The sequence below is a fragment of the Molossus molossus genome, unplaced genomic scaffold (genome assembly GCF_014108415.1).
Source record: "Molossus molossus isolate mMolMol1 unplaced genomic scaffold, mMolMol1.p scaffold_m16_p_4, whole genome shotgun sequence".
Classification (NCBI taxonomy): Eukaryota; Metazoa; Chordata; class Mammalia; order Chiroptera; family Molossidae; genus Molossus; species Molossus molossus.
In genome coordinates, this window is record NW_023425377.1 from 8,742,036 (window position 1) to 8,762,850 (window position 20,815).

At 56.3% G+C, this 20,815-nt stretch overlaps 1 protein-coding gene across 2 annotated transcripts in view; it reads left to right on the forward strand.

The window, feature by feature from the left end:
• The window catches only part of SLIT3 (slit guidance ligand 3), a 552,483-nt gene that overhangs the window by 516,798 nt on the left and 14,870 nt on the right, over positions 1–20,815 (forward strand). For both annotated transcript variants that reach the window (XM_036240296.1, XM_036240297.1), the window contains exons 27-32: positions 426–523; positions 7,672–7,811; positions 11,077–11,170; positions 15,673–15,810; positions 17,742–17,982; positions 19,469–19,599. In XM_036240296.1, the coding sequence (XP_036096189.1) occupies positions 426–523; positions 7,672–7,811; positions 11,077–11,170; positions 15,673–15,810; positions 17,742–17,982; positions 19,469–19,599 (842 nt within the window). The remainder of the gene's footprint in view (positions 1–425; positions 524–7,671; positions 7,812–11,076; positions 11,171–15,672; positions 15,811–17,741; positions 17,983–19,468; positions 19,600–20,815) is intronic.

A 20,815-nucleotide genomic window follows, 5' to 3' on the forward strand; every position in this document is an offset into this window, starting at 1 on the left:
CCTCCCCTTCCCACTCTATCTGAAAATAAATGGAAGAATATCCTCAGGTGAGGAATTAAAAAAGAAAAGAAAGGTCTAGTTTAACTCTCCTAACAGGCTCACCGAGGTTGAAAGGCTTATCCAAGGTCGGAGTCAGCCCCCCAGGGAGAGGTGAACGTGAGCCAGGCTGGCCTGTGTCCAAAGCATCTGCCTGTGGTTTAGAACAGAATGGAGAGACCAGTGTGAATTCTGGGAGCCAGACTCCCGACTGCTCCCCACTCCTGCCCTTCTCCCTGGGGGAGCCAGAGGCAAGGGCTCCCTGTGGCTTTCTCCCCGTCACACTGCAGGCTTGTCCCAGAGCCCCTGCCCCGCCCCAGCCTCACCCCCGAGGGCGCTGGGAACCCCAGGGAAGCCTCCCTCACCGGCGCCTCCTCCCCTCCCCCCAGGGCAAAGACTGCACGGTGCCCGTCAACGCCTGCATCCAGAGCCCCTGTCTCCACGGAGGCACCTGCCACCTGAGCGACCGCCACCAGGACGGGTTCAGGTAACAGCTCGCCTCGGGCTGCCCTCCCCCCGGGCGTCACGGGCAGGCTGCCGAGGAGGGCCCTGCTCCGAGGGTGACTGTGTGCCCGCCCCGGCCAAGCCCTCTGTGTGTGTGACCGACGCCAGGCTCTTCCTGCAGCGTCCCCCGGACAGTCAGGAAGTGGGGCGCCAGAGGGACGGACCCTCTGCCCGAGGTGGTAGTCACCAAGCTCTGGCACAGGGGCCCCCGTACCGGCAGGGTGTCGCACAGCCAGGGGACGCGGGGGGCACGGTCGCTGACTAAAGTCAGAAGATGGGCCAGACGGCTCGGGGCCCCGCCAGCAGGTCTGCCACCTCTCCTGATTCTGTGACAGCCACACTGGTAGCTGACCCTGGTTACAGCTCTTCTGTGCCAGACACAGCGAGTCACGTGCGATCCACATCCTCCCAGTGACCCTGCCTCATACGGGTAGGCGCCGTTCCCATGTAACCGATGGGGAGACCGAGGCCCGGGCCTGCCTCGCTCTAGGGCACATGTCCTGACACTCCTTCCTGAGTCTTGAGAGCTGGGGAAGGCAGGGGCAGGAGAGAGGAATAAAAGTTGCGGTGTCGATACGCAACGGGGTGTTGGCAATAAAAACGCAAAATCCTACAGCTTGCGACAGCGCGGATGGACCCAGAGGGTGATGTACCAAGTGACATCAGTCAGAGAAAGACAATACCATGTGATTTCCCTCATATGTGGAATTCTTTAAAAATAAAAAAATGAACAAACAAGACAAAAACTGATGGAAACAAAGAACAGACTGACGGTTGCCCGAGGGGAGCAGGAGAGACGGGCGGGAAAGGTGAGGGGTACAGTCAGTAATATTCTGATGACTGCATGGTCCCAGATGTGGTCTAGACTGGCGACCACATTGTAAGGTACAGAAATGTGTAATCACTACGTCCCACACCTAAACTAATATAATATTGAAAGCCAACTATACTTTTTTGGGGGGTGGAGTAGAAGCCATTAAAGTTTTTCTCATCCCTGTCCGTGGGGTTTGTCAGGGCGGCCCTGGGAAGCGGACCCAGGTGGGGAGACGGGCACAGAGCTCCCCTCACAGGTGTCCCTCCCTGGCCCACCTGCCGCGTGCTGACCTGATGAGGGAGAACTGTCCTGCCCTCGGGAGTCCACACAGCTGACGCTCTGACCACTGAACCAAACCAGCCAGGCCCAGACCCGATTTCTTCCCCAGACCACAGCAGCCCTGGGCCAGCGTGCCTTTGAAAAGTGTTTGCCACCCGAGCGTTGACTCGTCTGCACACAGCTTGGCATCGGGTGCCCCCTCCTTTACCACCTAACCCGCTGGCTCACTGGGGGGTGCAAATGAGCCAGTTCCCACCAGTCTGCTCTGCCAGGCCCAGGCATCCAAGAGCAGCCGGAAGGGCAGGAGGCAGGAAGGGGGCCCCGTGTTTGGCAGGGGTCTGGAAGGCCCACAGACAAATCCCACGGACTGCGGGCTGGGGCAACAGGAGTGTGTTCAGGAGCAGGAGGCCCAGGCCCCTGCCCTGTGAAACCTTGAAGAGAGGGTCCTCTTCCTGCTCTGGTGCTGCCGGCGGTCTCCGACACCCCTTGCTCGCAGCTGCTCCCCCCAACTCCGCCTTCACATGGCGCCCGCCCTGTCTCGTCACATGGCTGTCGTCCTACAGGAACAGATGTCATACTGGTTGAGGGGCCCATGGTATTCCAGTATAACCTCATCTTAACTCACGAGTTACATCTGCAGTGTCCCTGTTTCCAAATAATAATGTCGCGTCCTGAGGGACTTGGAGTTAAGTCCTCAACACTTCGAGGGGACACAGCTCAACTCCCACACCGCTTACGGGTCAGAATCCTGGGAGCCTCCGGTACCTCTTCGCAGAGGTGCTTCTTCAGTCTTCGTGGGCGTCCGCTCACAAAGAGAGCGGCGGCCAGCAAGTGGCTGGATGGAGGCCGAGGCCGGGGAGCCGTGACCCGTCCTTCGTCCTCAGAGCTGACCTTGAAACACCGCCACCCCACCCAGGTTTCCAGCAGGGCAGAGGCACCTTAGCGGCCTCCGCACCTCCCCTCCACAGGCAGCCACCAGGGTCTGCGTTCAGGCCCCGCGGACGGCCTGGGGAGGTATTCCTGGGACGTGGGCAGCACCGTGGGTTCAGACCTTTGAAACATTCCTCCTGCCCAGCTCTGAAGAAATCTCCCTTTTCCTGACCGCCCAGGGTCCCTAACAGGAAACAGGGTACATCACTTTATTCTGCCAGGAACGCCCAGCCTTCTGTAGGAAATGTGGCATGGGCCCTGGCTGGTTTGGCTCAGCAGCTAGAGCATAGGCCCGCGGACCAAAGAGTCACGGGTTCGATCCCGGTCGAGGGCACGTACCTCGGTTGTGGTTCGGTCTCTGGTCCTGGTCAGGTCCTGCAGGAGGCAACCAGTCGATGTCTGTCTGTCTGTCTGTCTGTCTCTCTCTCTCCCCCCCCCCTCCCTTTCACTCTATCTAATGATAAATAGAAAAATATCCTCAGGTGAGGATTTAAAAACAAAAAAATATGACATGGTGTTCAGGTTACAGAGGAAAGGAAGTTAAGTAGTATTCTAGACCTGTGCTTTCTATCAGTTTACTTTTTTAGCTAAACCTAAATCCGAGCAGCCTCTGAAACTCACACCTGGAGGCCAGGTGTGACGCTGGCCCACACATTCAGAGACAGGGTGTCAGTGCCCAACCAGGGGTCTGGCCACAGAGAGAGTGGGGTTCACTGCAGTGTTCGTTACTCAGACACTCGTCTCTTAATGCCCCTCCCAAATGCCCCCTCGCCTTCCCATCTGCCCAGCCTTTACCACTTCTGACTCATATTGCACATCCAATCCTGGGGATGTAATCAAGGTTTGGAGGAGATGCTGAGTTCAGGTTTTTATGCAAGAGATTTAACACTTCAGAGACAAGTTAGGGAAATGTGCCATGCTGGGGTGTGTGTGTGTGTGTGTGTGTGTGTGTGTGTACATCCAGTATTATTTTGTATTAGTTTCAGGGGTGCAGCATAGTGGTCAGACAATCATATACTCTATCAGTGTCCCCCCCCACCAGTATTTCCAGTACCCATCTGGCATCATGCATAGTTATTACAATATTATTGGCTATATTCTCTATGCTGTACTTACATCCTAGTGACTGTTTTGTAACTACCAATTTGTACTTCTTAATCCCTTCACCTTTTTCACCCAGTTGCCTAATCCCCTCACCTCTCTGGCCCCTATAAGTCTGTTTTCTGTATCTCTGAGTCTGTTTCAATTTTGTTCATTTTGTTCTTTAGAGTCCATATGTAAGTGAAATAATATGGTATTTGTCTTTCTCTGACTCACTTATTCAACTTAGCATAATACCCTCTAGGTCCATGAATGTTGTCATAAATGGTAAGATTTCCTTCTTTTTTATGTCTGAGTAATATTCAATTGTATATATATGTACCACCTCTTTTGTATCCACTCATCTATTGATGGGCACATGGATTGCTTTCATATCTTGGCTACTGTAAATAATGCTGCAATGAACATAGGGGTGCATCTATTCTGTCAAGTTAGTGTTTCGGGTGTCTTCAGATATATTCCCAGAAGTGGGATCGCTGGGTCATAAGGCAATTCCATTTTTAATTTTTGAGGACCCTCCATGCTGTTTTCCATAGTGGCTGCACCAGTCTGCATTCCCACCAACAACACACGAGGGTTCCCTTTTCTCTGCATCCTCAACAACACTTGTTTGTAGATTTGTTGATGATAGCCATTCCGACAGGTGTGAGGTGATATCTCTTCGTGGTTTTAATTTATATTTCTCAGATTTCCAGTTTCTTTTTGGTTTAGCTCTGGAAGATTGTATGCTTCTAGGAATCTATCAATTTCTTTCAGATTGTCCAATTTTTTGGAATATAGTTGTTTATAATTTCTTATAATCTTTTATATTTCTGTAGTGTCAGTTGTTACTTCTCTTTCATTTCTAATTTTATTTATTTTGTTCCACCCTTGTTTTTCTTGATGAGGCTGTTACAAGTTTATCAATTTTTTTTTATGTTTTCAAAGAAGCAGGTCTTGGTTTCATTGAGCTTTTGTGTTGCTCTTTTAGACACTATTTCATTTATTTCCACTCTGATCTTTATTATTTTCCTCCTTCTGCACTTTTCGACTTTGTTTGTTGTTGGTTGTTAGTTCCTTTAGATGGAAAGTTAAATTGTTTGAGATTTGTCTTGCTTCTTGAGGTAGGCCTGTAATGCTGTGAATTTCCCTCTTAGGACTGCTTTAACTGTGTCTCATAGATTTTGTGTTGTGTTTTCATTGTTGTTTACCTCAAGGAATCCTTTGATTTCTTCTTTGATCTCATTGTTAATCCAGTCATTATTTAGCAACATTAGCCTCCATGTATCATGTATTCTTGTGAGTTTTTATTTATTTATTTATTTTTTTTTCAGTTTTTTACCTTGTGATTGATTTCTAGTTTTATACCAGTGTAGTCAGAGAAGATATTTGATATGATTTCAGCCTTCTTAAATTTATTGAGACTTGTTTTGTGTCCTAATATGTGGTCTATCCTGGAAAATGTTCCATGTGCACTTGAATGTATATTCTGCTGCTATAGAGTGAAATGCTCTGAAGATATCAATTAAATCCATCTAATCTAGTGTGTCATTTAAGGCTGCTATTTCCTTATTGATTTTCTGTCTGGAAGACCTATCCATTGATGTCAATGGGGTGTTAAAATTTCCTACTATGATTGTGTTACTATACATCTCTCCCTATATGTTCAGTCATTATTTCTTAAATAGATTCTTTGTATATTTAGGTGCTCCTAGTTGGGTGCATAAATGTCTACAAGTGTTATATATTCTCCTGTTGGATTGATCCCTTTATCCTTATGTAATGTCCTTCTTTGTCTCTTATTATACCCTTTGCTTTAAAGTTCATTTTGTCTGATATAATAAGTATTGCTACCCCAGCTTTTACTTTGTTTCCATTGCATTAAATATTTTTTTCATCCCTTTACTTTTATTCTGTGTGGATCTCCTGTAGACAGGAGGTAGAGGTAGAGGTAGAGGTAGAGGTAGAGGTAGAGGTAGAGGTGGTAGAGGTAGAGGTGGTAGAGGTAGAGGTGGTAGAGGTAGAGGTGGTAGAGGTGGTAGAGGTAGAGGTAGAGGTAGAGAGGTAGAGAGGTAGAGGTGTAGAGAGGTAGAGAGGTAGAGGTCTTATTTCCTCATTCATTCAGCTACCCTGTGTATTTTGACTTGAGCATTTAGTCCATTTACATTTAAAGTGATTATTGATAGGCACCTGTTTATTGCCACTGTATTCTTTATAACTATGTTTCTCTCTGTGTGTGTTTCTCTCTTTTCTTTCTTCTTCTTAAAGAAGTCCCTTTAACGTTTCTTATAATTTTGGTTTGATGGTAATGAACTCCTTTAGCTTTTTCTTGTCTGGGAAGCTCTTTATTTCTCCTCCAATTTTAAATTATAGCCTTGCTGGGTAGAGAGTGTTGGTTGTAGTTCTTGCTTCATCACTTTGACTATTTTGGGCCAATACCTTCTGGTGAGAAATGTTTCTGTTGAGAAATCGGCTGAGAGTTTGATGGGATCTCCCTTGTAAGTAACTTTTTCTCTTGCTGCTTTTAAGATTCTCTTTAACCTTTGCCATTTTAATTATGATGTGTCTTCGTGTGGATCTCTTTGAGTTCATCTCTGCACTTCTTGGACTTGGATGTCTATTTTCTTCACCAGGTTAGGAATGTTTTCAGTCATTATTTTTTAAATAGGTTCTCAATCCCTTGCTTTCTCTCTTCTCCCTCTGGTACCCCTATGATGCAGATGTTGTTACACTTCATGTTATCCCAGAGGTCCCTTCAACTGTCCCCATTTTCAAAATTCTGGTGTGTGTGTTTTTTTTGTTTGTTTGTTTTTCTGCTCTGATTGGGTGTTTTCTGCTACCTTGTTTTCCAAATTACTGATTTGATCCTCTGCTTTATCTAGCTTGTTATTGATTCCATCTAGTGTAGTCTTCATTTCTGACTGGTTCATTTTTTAGTTTCTACATATTTTTTTATGTTTACTATCTCTTTGTTTAAGTTCTCACTGAGTTCATGTATTCTTCCCCTGAGTTCCCTGATCATCCTTATAACCATTGTTTTGAGATTTGTATCTGGTAGATTGCTTTCCTCCATTTCACTTAGTTCTTTTTTGGAGATTTCTTTTGTTCTTTCACTTGGGGCATGTTTCTTTGTGATCTGTGGTGTTTTAAGCCAAGCTCACCAGAAAGCCTCAATATTGGCAGGAGAGGGGTCCTCCCAACCCATCCCCTATCCACCAGAAGCTGGAGGTGGCTCAGAAGGAGTAGTACATGATGGAGAAATGGCATCCCTGAGGAAAGGTTAAGAAGGTGGGGTGTTTTTTTCTAGAACTAGTGCTAGCTTACATATTCTGAGCATTTTCTATTTGCCATGTATACTTCTAAGCATTTTAGTTGTATAGTCTCATTTTATCCCTACAACCACCCTGGAGGTAAATAATTGTACCCCAGTCAACAGATGAGGAAACTGAGACATGGCATTGAAATAATTTTCTCAAGGTCAAATAGCTAGGAAGTGGCTTACATGACATCATTCCCAGCTAAATGGATGAATGTGGAGTCTGATCTTGGCCACTGTGCCCTGCTCCTGCTAAAGACAGAAAGGCTGCCCTCCAGGGGAGAGTCGCTCAAAGGGGGGTGTTGGATATATGTTTCTTTGTCTACAAAAAACACTATGCACATATGAGCCCAAGGAAGAGAGGACTAGAAGACAGCTGGAGGATTTAAACTATATCCAGAAAACCACTTCCAGCTTCAGGAATGAGGAAGAAGGCACTGCTGGTGGGAATTTCCCCCAGGGAGGATGCAGCCATCCAGGGCCGGGGGAGATCAAATATTGCCCAGAGACTGGGAGCTAGATGAAATGACCTCTTAAGTTCTGAGGGTCTTCCTGTTCAGGACCTCAAGACCTCGTGTCCAAAGTGGTGCCTTGGACCTCCATCCAGAGAGAACCCTCACTAATTATACCCCCAACCTTCTTTTCTACCACTCAACCCACCCCACTCCCTGACCCCTGGGCCCTCTCCTGCCTACCCCACTCATCCCCAAAGCTGCTCCTGCCCTCTGGGCTTTGAGGGACAGCGGTGTGAGATCAACCCAGACGATTGTGAGGACAATGACTGTGAGAACAACGCCACCTGTGTGGATGGTATCAACAACTACGTGTGTGTCTGCCCACCTAACTACACAGGTAAGACCTCTGACACCCAGGTGGGGATTGGTGTGTGGGTGGGTTGCAGGGCCAGGTTATCATGCACTAAAGAACCCCATTTTCTTGGCTTTGTCCAGGGACTCCACCTCCTTCCCCCCAGTCAGAAGCTTGAATCCCTGAAACCCATGAGGGGCTTCCCAAAGGCCCTATCTCTTTGTGTGTCCTTCCGCCCCCACAAACCACCAGCTCCTCCCCGCTTTGGAGCAGGTTCCTGGGCCCTTCCAGCTGTCTGTGGGTTTAGTTGGTGGCCTCTCTTTTGGGACCCTAGAGACCAGTGGTGTCCGAGGCTAACAGAGAGGCACTCGCATCGTGTTCCTGCTTTGTCCAGGTCCAGTCAGCCCTGGAAATCTGCATCTTCCAGCCAGTCTGCGAGCCAGGGATACAAAAACGAGCATAAGAATTCAACATGCAGCCCTGGCCGGTTTGGCTCAGCGGTTAGAGCGTCAGCCTGCGGTCCGGAGAGACCCGGGTTTGGTTCCCGCTAAGGGCATGTACCTCGGTTGCAGTTTGTCCCCGGCCCTGGTTGGTTGTGCGGGTGGTGACCACTCGATGTGTCCCTTTCACATCGATGTTTCTCTCTCTCTCTGTTCCTCTCTCTCCCTCCCACTCTATCTGAACAAAGAATGGAAAAATGTCCTCGGGTGAGGATAAAAAAAAAAAGAATTCGACATGCAGTAAAGAAATGCGTTCAGTAGAATGACAGCATGACACCTGTGAGCCCAGCAGGCCGTGGGGTCACAGAGAAGGCACTTAACCCAGTGAGGGATACACAGGGCCCCCACAGGAGGTCCTCCTCAGGGTAATCATCCCCCACTCCCACCCCCACCACACCTTCATTTCCTGTGTCAACAGCCCCTAGTGAGGACAGTTAAACGTACCATTCGTTGTGAAGTGCAATGTGGCCAAGTTGTGCCGACACAGCCTGTCTGTTACAGAATGGACCCCCAGTGGCCTCTCCACCCAGAATTCTATACATCCCATGAATTCGTCGGGAAAAAGGCTGTATGAGCAAGAAAAGTTTGGGAAGCACCGCACTGAATAATAGCCCTCCTCAGCACATTAGAGGCTCTGACGAGTCCTGCTTTTAAAAAAACCATTTACTGTCGTTGCAGTTCCCAAACTTATTTCATCTCAAAACACCGTTGCCAACGCAGTCACTCCGTAGTGCAAAAAACTTATGTTAGGAAATCCCAGCCTAAGGCGGGGGTGAAAACGAGGACATCGCACCCAGGGCGCCACCCGCTGGCCTGTGGGAACCTGGCCTGGCTGTCAGGAGTGGGCGGGAGGTGGGAGGCGGAGGCAGGAGGGGCAGCCCTGAGGCCTGCAGGGAGGGAAGCCCAGCGGTCCCCATGGGCCCTCCGGTCCTGTGCCTTTCTGCACACTTCCAGCCCAGTAGCCGGATCTCCCCCCAGCTCACTCTTGGGACTGGGAGAGCCCCCAGGCCAGCTGGGAAAACCACCTGCCCTTAGTCCGGGGCTCCGGGGTTCCAGAGGAGGCGCTGTGCGGGAGAGCAGGAAATCCACGGGGGCCTGCCCGCCTCGGTCAGGACATCCTCCCCGAGAGCGGAGCTGCAGCGAGGGGGTAGCGGGGCGGCGCTGCCCGGGCACTCCTGTGAGCAGAGCTCTGAGCTAGCTTCTGGGTGCACAGACGTCTCGGCGTGCCCTCCGCCCCAGGGGCCTCCGGGCCGCCTCCTCCTAGGCGCGGAGGGTTCCTCGTGCAGAGCTACGTCCCTGCTTCCAAAGGCGGCTCAGTGCCAGGAGAGGGCACAGCCCAGCAGCTAAGAAGGAGGTGCAGCCCAGGCCGGTGTGGCTCAGTGGTTAGGGTGCAGGCCCACGAACCGGCGGGTTGCGGGTTCAATTCCTGGTCAAGGTCGCGCACCTGGGTTGCAGATTAATCCCCAGCCCTGGTCGGGGTCATGAGGGAGGCAACCAATGGATATGTTTCTCACCTACCCATGGTTCTCTCTCTCTCTTCCCCCCCCTTCCCTCCCTTCCACTCTACCTAAAAAAAAAAAAAAAGGAAAAGTATCCTCAGGTGAGAATTTAAAAAGAAGAGGAGGGGGATGCAGAGGGCAGAGGGGGTTTCTACCGAACTGACGAAGGGCAAATGGGCAGCCTGCGGGGCGGAGTAGACGCTTGGGAGGCGGGTCCCTGCTCCAGGGAGGCCACATGTCTGCAGTGGGTGGGTCCTGCTGATGTATCTCACTTGTTCCTGAGATGGCACGTCGTGGTTTTGTCTGTCCTGGATAGCATCTCAGGTCTCAGACACATGCCCACTGAGTCTCCCTAGGAGAGAAGGAAGAGGACACAATGCTCACTATAGTCTTGAACGGCTGGCAGCAAAATTGGGACAGGGTAGGGATCAACATGTCACCACCACAGCAGAGGACAGACTCCGGGACTGTGTCCATCATTCATTTACTCCCCAGCCACCCCCAGGACCTGCCTCTGCCCCCCCTCACCCCATCATCGCTACTTTTCTCTCTGAGACACCCCTCCCCGTGCCCCCGGCTTCACTGCTGGAATCTGAGGCCTCAGAGGTGCAGCTGCCACTTACCTTGCCCCTGCTGCCCTGCTGACCACCCCTCCCCATTTCCAAAACATGCTTCCAGGTGGTGGGAGCTTTTCAGGACTTATATGCAAGAGCCATCCCTGGGTATTCGTGACCCACTAGGCATTTCGTGGCACTGTGAACTTCAGAGAAATGTATCCAGAGACCAGGCCTCCGAATGCCGTCATAGTTGCTTCTCTTAGGAAATCCCAGAGCTGACTTATCTATAGCAGGTGGACTGTGCCGCTGAGCCGTGCCCACGCTGCCAGGAAGCCTCTGGGCCTCCCCAAGTCCACCCCTGCTGTCCTGCTCCTGTCTCTGGGATGTAATTGCCTGAGTTCTGCACATCTAGGCCGTGGGGAGGACAGGACCGGTCACTATTGTGCCGCAGCAGCTGGCATGGTGCCTGCCATATGGGAGGTGCTCAGTGAACAGTGTGGAATGAAAACACAACAAGTAAGCACAGCCCGAGGTCAGGTCTGACTCCTGTGGTTTCAGCTGCAGCAGCCTCGGATTGAGCGAGTGAAACAGCCGAATGATGGCTGCGACATAGCCCGGGGAGATCCCAGAATGTCCCCCTTGCTGCTGACGGGGAACCCAAGGCAGGGTTCAGCAGAAAGACGCGCCGAGAGAACGAATTCAGGGCTCCTGAAGCCCGTGACCTCCTGATGCCGAGCTCTCTCCCACCCCTCAGGTGAGCTGTGCGACGAGGTGATTGACCACTGCGTGCCGGGACTGAACCTCTGTCAGCATGAGGCCAAGTGCATCTCGCTGGACAAAGGCTTCAGGTAAGGCCTCCCCCATGCCCTCAACCCAGCATCCTCGGGTTTGAATTCACCATATCTTCCTGTCCAGAGCTAGTGTAGCAGAGGGGTCCCACCAAGGAAGCAGCTTCGCAAGGATCGCGACCCCTCCCCCGTGCGCAGCCCGCCCGGCGCCCCCTCCCCGGTGCGCAGCCAGCCCGGTGCCCCCTTCCCCGTGCACAGCCCGCCCTGTGCCCCCTCCCCGGTGCACAGCCCGCCCTGTGCCCCCTTCCCCGTGCACAGCCCGCCCTGTGCCCCCTCCCCTGTGCGCAGCAGCCCGGCACCCCCTCCCGGTGCACAGCCCGCCCGGCGCCCCTCCCCCGTGCGCAGCAGCCTGGCCCCTGCCTCTGGCCCCAGCGACTCTGCCAGCTGAGGCACCTGTCGGGGGGCCTGGGGGGAGTGCGCTCTGACTGGTCCAGCAGCAGCAGCCGTTGGTGTAGCCGTGTCTGTGGCCAGCAGCAGAGCCCAGGGGAGCTGGGGGCACACATGAGCAATTCTAAGGGTGGGTGGAGAGGCTGCCTGAGGAGAAGGCACCTGTTTTGGAGCCCGGGAATCAAATGGCACCCCTGGGAGATCATCCCGGACTCTGTCCCCACCCCTCCCTCCACCCTCCTTCCTGGAAGTGTGTGCTGCTTTCTCCGGGAGGAAATCCTGGGATCTGTGAAGGGGTAGGGACGTCCCAGAACCCTGTGGCCGGGAACACTCGCCCTTCCCCAAAGCTGCCCCCCCAACTCTGAGGGGTGAGGGGATCTTTAGCACCAAGGAGTCAGGGTTTGGAGGAGCAGGCAGAAACCAGAGCAGCAGGGGACTCAAGCTGAGCCTTCAGCAAGGACACCCAAAGTGACCCTACAGAGACACCCCTAGAAGTGAGGGGCGTGCATCTGGATCTCCATGCCTGTGCTGACGAGTCTGTAGGCAAAACCCTGACCAGCCTTCGTGCGGGGGCCTCTCCAGCCTCCGGAGCACAGGGCTCCTGTCTCCAGGGCGCGGTCACCCTGTGAGTCTGTCCAGCTCTCAGCCAAGGCAGAGTTCTCACTGCCAAGCTCAGGACTTCATGGACACCCAGCATCTTAGACAGCCTGAGGCTGCGGACTTCATAAAGGCACCGAATCCTAGGAACTGAGAACTGGGGTTCTTAGCTTCCCAGAGCCCCCAACTTGCACCTGGGAGTCTCAGCGTCCTAGGATCCAAGCACCAGGTTCTGTTGTCACCCCCGGCTGGCCCACCCCCGTCACAGTGGGTAGTGCAGGTGACGATGAACTCCCCCTCCCAAGGCCAGGCCACAGATCTGGGGAGGGAACTCTGACATAAAGTGAACATTCAGGGAAGAAGGTGTTTCTGCGGCCCCTCGTGGCTCGGGTGTTGCTGGGCTCTCAGAGGAGAACAGAGCCTGCAGCAGAGGTGCCCCTGGCTTTAGGGGGAGGGCTCCAAGGAGGGAGTCGGAAGGACTGAGAGGAGGAGGAAGGGCCCCCAGTGGGCAGGTGATGAGGACTTAGCGAGTCTTTGCTCCTGTTTCCTGTTTTGACTTTAAGCCTAGAGCTGACCCCCAGGGAGAGGCCAGGGTGTGCTTGGCTTCTGGTTCGGCCAAGAGCAAAGGAAGCGTCAGTTCTTCAACAGGTGCACCCTGTTCACACCTGCGTTGTCTGCCCCATCCCTCCGGACGTGCACCGGGTGGGCTCGGGCAGCCGAGGTGCCTACATGCACACGAGGGCATGGGGTGCCTTCCACGACCCCCACTCTCCCCACCCCGGGACTCGACCTCAGTTCAGGGCTGCTCTTGAACTGCAGGAGGAGCTGAAGGAAGGGGTAGGGGAGGGAGAAGCTAAAACGAATGGGCCGAAGCAGAGCCGGCCGACTGGCGGGCAGGGCGCTCTGGGCGTGCCTAGCAAGGGGCAGCGGTGGTGACCGGGTGTCTGAGCTGTGCAGAACGGTGGGATGTCACGGCTGCAGGGGAGACCAGTGGCACCCAGGCTGGGTGGGCAGGGCGCCGCACAGCTGAACTGTCAGAGTGGTCCCAGGCAGGTCTCCCAGGGGGCAGGGAGTGAAGGCCAGAGGCCCTGCCCCTCCGTCACCAAGGCCCCTTGAGTTCTGGGACAGCAGGAAAGCGAGAAACCAGCTCTCAAAACCTCGAGATACTGTGCTCATGCACTTCCCTGGGATCTTGAGATTCACGGGCCAGCTCAGTAGTGTGGGTTTTCTTACTTAAATGCACTTAAATCAAAAAATCCCTCCCCCCAGTGCAACACGTTCTCGCTGTGTCCCCCTTCCGCCCCATGACGACTCTCACCACGGCCTGCGGTCGGCGTGGGCTTGAGCTGAGCTCCAAGGTGCTCACCCGGGAGATCCCTAGTGCCGTTCCAGTGGGGTCTCCCCAGGGCAGGCGGTATGGGGTGACTACCTGCGACACAAACACGGAAATGTACAGGCGTCGAAAGTAATAACGAACCCTGCCCGCCAACACTGAAAACACACAGATCACAGGACTGCCAGCCCCTGAGGACCTGTTCTGGGTCAGGACGGTGCAGTCTCAGTTAGCACTCGGCAGCCCTGGGGTGCGGGTGCTGTTGCCCCATCTTCTGGGAAGGGCTGGGGCGCGGTGAGGTGACGGGGATGGACTGACGGGCTTCGTAGGGAAATCTGGAGACGCCTGATGTCCCAGAACCAAGGCCGCCCCTTGGTGACACCCTTGTCCAGACCAGTGGGTCAGACACATCAGAATTGCAGAAGCCCCACTTTGGGAGAAGATACCGGTGAAACTGGAGAACACGGGGCGTGCAGGTGATAACACCAACGGAGGACATGTCGGGTGGATGCTTGCTCTTGGAAGGGAGGCCCAGGAACCAGCAGCACGGGTGGGCGTCGCGGGGGAGCCCAGGCCCCTCCTGAGTCAGAAGCTGCCCTCTCACAAGGTCCCCAGTGTCCCGTGTGCTCGTCCGGGTTTGAGAAGCGCGGGTGTGGAGGGGCCGTGGCATTGAGCACATTTGCCCCCAGACCTTTGCGGCTGGGTCTGCGAGCGAGCACAGCTGCCCCGAGTCCTCGCGGAGACCACGGCAGCCTTGCGCTCCGTGTCTGTCCTCCTGTAAGCCCTGAGCCACTTCGGTCGCCATGGAGAAGGTCCTGCAGCCCAGGTTGCTCTGTGGACACTTCTCAGAGGTCAGGAGACACCAGCACAGATGCCCGGCAGGGCTTGGCTTAGCACCACCCGAGGTCTGGGCTGCGGGCTCTGAGCACGTGCCCACAGGGGCACCCCACTTGTGTCTTTAGAGGCCGGGGGGAGGGGATGTGTGCCGTGAACGTCCGCACCTTCTGGTGCAGCAGTGGCTGCCGTCAAACGGGGGTGAGCAGGTCAGGTCTCAGCAGACTGCACAGCCTTCGGACACAGGCCAGGAAATCCTCAGAGCCTAGAACTTGTCCCCGTCCAGGGACACCCACCCCCCGAGTGCTCACCTCGCCATAAGGGCACAGCCTGCTCCTGGGCCCACCTGTGATTCCAGCAACGTCTGTCCACTCCTAAAGGGGGACGGGGTGGGGGGAGGACTGCGGCTTTGTCCTGCCGCTTCCCAGGCAGGCCCTGTGTCCCATGAGTATTCTCTGGTCTGCTCTGCACCCCACCTCAGCCGCCGGTACCAGCTCCTGCTCTGACCTGGGTGGGCTGAGGGTGTCTTCCTCAGCCCAGCACACTCCAGCTGGTGCCCGGGGTCCGCAGGCTCCAGGCCCTGCAGGAGGCAGAGGCAGGGAGCCCGTGAGAAGTATGTGTCTGGGGGTGCACCTGAGCCCCCAGGCATGCGAACCTTGGGGTCTGTTTCTGGCTGGGACTACAGCAGTGTCCCCCGACAAGGAGCGGAGATGCAGTTTCAGGCCCACACTCAGAGCGGCTCCTGGCAACCTGGGCTGGGCAGGGAGGGGTCCCTGTGCCCATCCTGCACCCGGGGACTCGCCCTTCTTACCCGCCAGGGAGTGCGGACAGCCTCCCCTTCACCTCCCCTGGAGCTATCCCAGCTCACCGACTGAGCAGAGCGTGGCACTAACTTCTAACACAGCTGGAAGAGACAGCGTGGTTCCTCATCAGCCTCAGAGCAGGTTGAAGGAAAGGAAACGGGTCACGAGTGGCTGGTGACGAGAGCAGGCTCTGACCCACAGTGAGCGGGGGGTGGTCACGTCGCTCTCGGAGCCCCAGAGACCCCATCATGGAGGAGCCCCCTCTCGGGGTGCGGGAGGCTCGAGGGGCTCTGGGTGAACGGTGCTCAGCACAGCACCCACACAAAGCGGAACGAATGCCAACCCTGTGCAGGAGGTGGGAGGTCCAAGCCGAAATCTGGGTTCCCGCTCTGCTCCGCACCAGGGTCCTGAAAACGACGGGGGGGACGGCCTGCGACACCGTCCATGGGGCCGGGCTTCTCGGAGTCCGGGGGAGTCCGGGGGAGTCCGGGGGCAGGCGAGGCGCCTGGACGCTGGCGGGCGGTGAACAGCTGTCTGTTGCGTTCCAGGTGCGAATGTCTCCCCGGCTACAGCGGGAAGGTGTGCGAGGTGGACAATGACGACTGTGCGGCCCACCGGTGCCGCCACGGGGCGCAGTGCATGGACGCGGTCAATGGCTACACGTGCATCTGCCCCCAGGGCTTCAGGTAAGGCGGGGGCCTCAGGAAGGGGCCAGCCCGGGCCAGGTGGCCGGGCCTCGGGTGGGGAGGGGTGGACAGCCCTGGGTCTCTGGCACCTTCGTTCCCCACACTGTCCTCAGCCCTTCCAAGCCCCAGCGCAGGTGTCCGCCTCACGGTGTAGATGGGGAGGGAAGCCACCCAAGCCCACTCCGCGCGGACAGTGGACCGGAGGTCCAGCTCCCGCAGGCTCGGGCGTGACCCCATCTCATGGAAGTGTCCCGTCGCGGAGCCCAGCTGCAGGGCCGGGTCGCCACCTGGTCAGGCTGGCCACCGTCGTCTTTCTAGGCTTCAGAACAAAACCAGTACCGTGCCCAGTGGCCGAAGAATGGGGGTGAATGAAAGGGTTTGGGGTTAATCTCTTCAGTGACACCAGAAGGGAAAGGGGAGGTGGGAGGCACTGGCCGGGTATCAGGAGATGTCGGGGGGTGAGTGGCAGGAGAGGCCTGGGTTCCAGTCCCAGCTCCCACACTGACTGCATGGGAAGGCCATGGGGTGCAGGGAGAGGCAGGGACCACACTGAAGGGGGGCAGACTGGGGGACAGTCATGCACATCAGTGCTCACTGGGTGGCAGAATCCACTCTGCCAACGAGCCTTGGCCGTGGACTCAGGGGAGCCTGGCGGTGTGCTCAGGCCCGTGGGCCTAGGCGAGACCACCCCTCGGAGGCCAGGGACTCCCACTCCTGCGCTCCCCGCAGAGCTGCCAATGAGTGGGGGTGGGGAGGAGGGGCACCTGCACGCTCTACACCGGCTTAACTTGTGACTTGTGGTTAAATACACATAACATGAAATTTACCCCACAACCCAGCTCAGCGGCCTGAAGCCCAGACAGGCTGCTGTCGCCTGCAGAACGGGAACCCTGCCCCGTTAAACACCGACGCCTCCTTCTCTCCTGCCCTGCCCCTGGCAGGCAGTTCTTTCTGTCCCTGCAAACTCGGCCACGCTAGGGCCCCACGAGTGGAATCGAGTCGCGTCTGTCTTTTGTGGCCTGTGGCCAGCTTGTTTCATGTCACGTAACGTCCTCAGGGGTCATCGCGTGACAGCCGGTCAGGGCTTCCCTCCTGTCAATGAAATGATACCCGCTGTGTGGACCTGTGAGAATGTGCACTTTAAAAAAGCTCACCCTGGCCCTGGCCAGTTTGGCTCAGCGGTAGAGCGTCGGCCTGTGGTCTGGAGAGACCCGGGTTCGTTCCCGCTAAGGGCACGTACTTCGGTTGCAGTTTGTCCCCGGCCCTGGTTGGTCGTGCGGGTGGCAGCCACTCGATATGTCCTTTCATGTCAATGTTTCTCTCTCTCTCTCTTCTTCCTCTCTCTCCCTCCCACTCTATCTGTACAAAAAATGGAAAAATATCCTCAGGTGAGGATTAAAAAAAAAAAAAAAAAAGCTCACCCTGGGTGATTCTGATGACACTGAGATTTGGGGACCTGGCCGCTCATCCAACCCCGTTATTTTTAAATGGGGGTGGGACTTAGAGAAGGACAAGACCTGCCCTGGGGAGTGACAGGGTAGGGTCAGGCCCTCTTCCCACCTTCTCCTCCCTCTCTGCCCTCAGCTCTGTGACTCTCCCCCTCCCTCCAGTGGGCTCCTGTAAGTCCCCTCCCCCCTCCAGGGGGCTCCCTGTAACTCCCCTCCCCCCTCCAGTGGGCTCTCTGTAACTCTCCCCTCCCCTTCCAGCGGGCTCCCTGTAACTCTCTCCCCTCCAGTGGGCTCCCTGTAACTCCCCTCCCCCCTCCAGTGGGCTCTCTGTAACTCCCCTCCCCCCTCCAGTGAGCTCTCTGTAACTCCCCTCCCCCCTCCAGTGGGCTCCCTGTAACTCTCCCCTCCCCCCTCCAGTGGGCTCCCTGTAACTCTCCCCTCCCCCCTCCAGTGGCTCTCTGTAACTTTCCCCTCCCCTTCCAGCGGGCCCCTGTGCGAGCACCCCCCGCCCATGGTCCTGCTGCAGACCAGCCCGTGTGACCAGTACGAGTGCCAGAACGGGGCGCAGTGCATCGTGGTGCAGCAGGAGCCCACCTGCCGCTGCCCCCCGGGCTTCGCCGGCCCGCGGTGCGAGAAGCTCATCACCGTCAACTTTGTGGGCAAGGACTCCTACGTGGAACTGGCCTCCGCCAAGGTCCGGCCCCAGGCCAACATCTCCCTGCAGGTGCGACCCCCCGCAGCCCCAGAAGGACCCCAACGCGCCCCCAGCTCGAACTGCTCTGAGAACAGCCAGGGTCCCCAGGTCATCGCCGCCCTGCCCCCTCCCCTGCAGCATCCTCAAGGCCGACACTCAGTTTGGGGGATCTGGGCCAGCTCCGACCAGGGGGTCCATAGACAACTCCTGCAGCCCGGAGCGGCCCCCTTCCAGCCTCAGTCATTCGTTGCTCCGGGAAATGTCCATTCAGCTGCTGCATACCAGGCACTGCGCCGGACAGTGGGATCCAGCAGTGGACAAGACAGGCGAAGCCTGTTGCCCAGAGCAGGATGACAAGGAAGGGGACATGCTGGCCCTGGGTGTTGTGGGACCAGGGTGGGGCAGGGATCCCGGCTGCTGGGAAGACCCAGGGAAGGCTCCCCAAGGCCGTGGTAGCGAAGCCGAGATCTGAAGGAGGAGCAGGAGTTTGCCTGCAGAAGGGCAGAGGGTGAGGGGCTGACAGGCAGGAAGAAGAGGGTGCAGTCTAGGCTGAGAGATCAGCATGTGCAAAGGCCCAGAGGCACAAGCAGGCATCTTTCAGGGAACGGAAAACCCTTCCGTAGGAACTAACTGCTGTCAGGTTCCTTTCTTGGGGACCTGAGCACAGTTATTCCAAACTGCATTTCTGGGAGAATGAGGGGCTATTCTGAGGAAGGGGGGCCACAGAGAAGAAGGAGGTTCTAGTGGCCATCGCCCCCCAGGGTTCTCCTCCCCGCCCACTGCTATCCTCCCTCAGTCTCACCCACCAGGGACCCGAACCAGCCAGAGCAGCACCGAGTGCCGGGCACCCAGATGTCCTATCAGACCACCCGCTGTACATCCATTGCTTCAGGCTGCATTGGTGCTGGGCGGTGGGAGCCCCCAGTCAGAGCCCGGACCACAGCGGGCCTGCCAATGGGTGCGCTCCGGGCGGCAGCTCCTGAGGCCAGTGGGACCCAGCCTTGGCAACATGCTGGGGTCACCCGGAGAACTCCCCAAGTTCTTGCCTGGACTCCACCCCCAGATTCATGTGTAATTGGTTTGGGGTGATGCACAGACACGGATGTCTTTAAAAAAAAACTCCCCAGATGACTCTTAGCACAGTGTCTGGTTCATAATAAACTGAATTACGTGGCCATTGTTAGCATTGGGTTTATAATTATTATTGCCCTTTATACAGATAGACTGAGGCCCGAGAGGGGCAGGGACTGGGAGCGACCGTGCCTACACCAGGGGAGACTCGATCAGGGCCGGCTCCTGGCGGGCAGGCGGGCAGGCGGGCAGGCGGGCAGGTGGGCAGGTGCAGGTGCAGGTGCAGGTGTAGACACCACGAGGGGTGCTCAGTGCTTGGCCTGAACTGCTTGGTCAGCCCTGCTGGCGTGGAAGAGTACAAGCCTTCCTCTGGGAACTGAAGTCTGGATGAGGGAGAAATCGGCCGTGAATGCTGGGGAGCCCTAACCTACACCCCTCTCGCCAGGTGGCCACTGACAAGGACAACGGCATCCTTCTCTACAAGGGAGACAACGACCCGCTGGCGCTGGAGCTCTACCAGGGCCACGTGAGGCTGGTCTACGACAGCCTGAGCTCCCCGCCAACCACGGTGTACAGGTGAGGCCTCGCCCCTCTTCTCCCCAGCTCCCCACTCACAGCTTTCCTCCCAGGGGGGTGGAGCTAGTGGGAGGGAGGACGGGGTGCTGGAGGAAGAGGCCGGAGAGGAAGGCAGGCCGGGGGAGATGACACCTCATTTCCATAAGATAAACGGGCCGGGCCAGCGGGCTACTGCAGGAGCCCTGGGCGCCAATGGGGACGAGCCTGCTTAATGAGGTGCCCTTTTCAAAATGTCATCCTAATCTTTTATTAGTTTAAGACAGAAATCGGGGGAAGACATGCCACAGCCCTGAGGGAGCAGGACTTCTCCTAAAGTGACCTTCAAACGTTCTGCAGGACGGTGGTCCCTGACCGTCAGCCCCTCCCAGTCACCTTGCTCTTTACATGGTCCGTCCGGCCGCTGTCCTGTCGCTAACACGCTGCTTTACATCAGCTGGGAACTGCTCCCTTTCCAAACGGGCCTCATCTTAAGTAGTCCCCGTGACGTCGCAGACACGCCAGTTAGTGTGTTCCGGGCCGTGGCCGCCTCCGTGGGGGTGCCGGACTGCTCACCGGCCTGGCTGCGTCACAGGAGGCGAGGGGCACCCCGGGTTCTGTTCCGGTCCCCAGGTCAAATACACAGAAAGGTCACCTGAGCCCGTCCCTGCCCAGAATGGGGAGAGACTGCACTGGTCCTCGGTCCCCAGACTTGTCAGGGGGCTGTAGGCATGACTTCCTACCCACAAGGCCCAGGGGCCAAGTCAGGTGACAGACTTGGGGAAATGCTGGGGAGCCATCGGGGGTGGTGGGGGCCGTGGTAGCCCCGAGGGCACCAGCCTCGCCCGGAGGGACCGGGGAGCTCCGCTCGGGCACACGCCGCAGTGTGAATGCGATGCTCCTAAGGCTGGACCAGGGTTTGTGTGTGAGACCCCAGGGGTACAGTGCTGGCCATCAAAGCGGCACCTGAGAGCCACTTGGCCTGCAGTGCCTGCCCCCCGGTCGTGTTAGCGCAGTGCCATCCTCTGCCAAGGTCTCTGTGCCCTGTGAGCCTCACTGCGAGCCCAGGCAGCGTCCCGGCTTCGGCCTCAGGGGGAGCCCGGTGCTGCGTGAAGTCCCGGCCGCAGGCACACTCGGTAAGGGAGCAGAGCTGGGGTTCGGGCTCCCATCAAAGCCTGCTCTCCCACCTGCTGGGACACACAGGGTGAGGTCGAGAGAGAGCCCCTGGCACCCTGGGCCA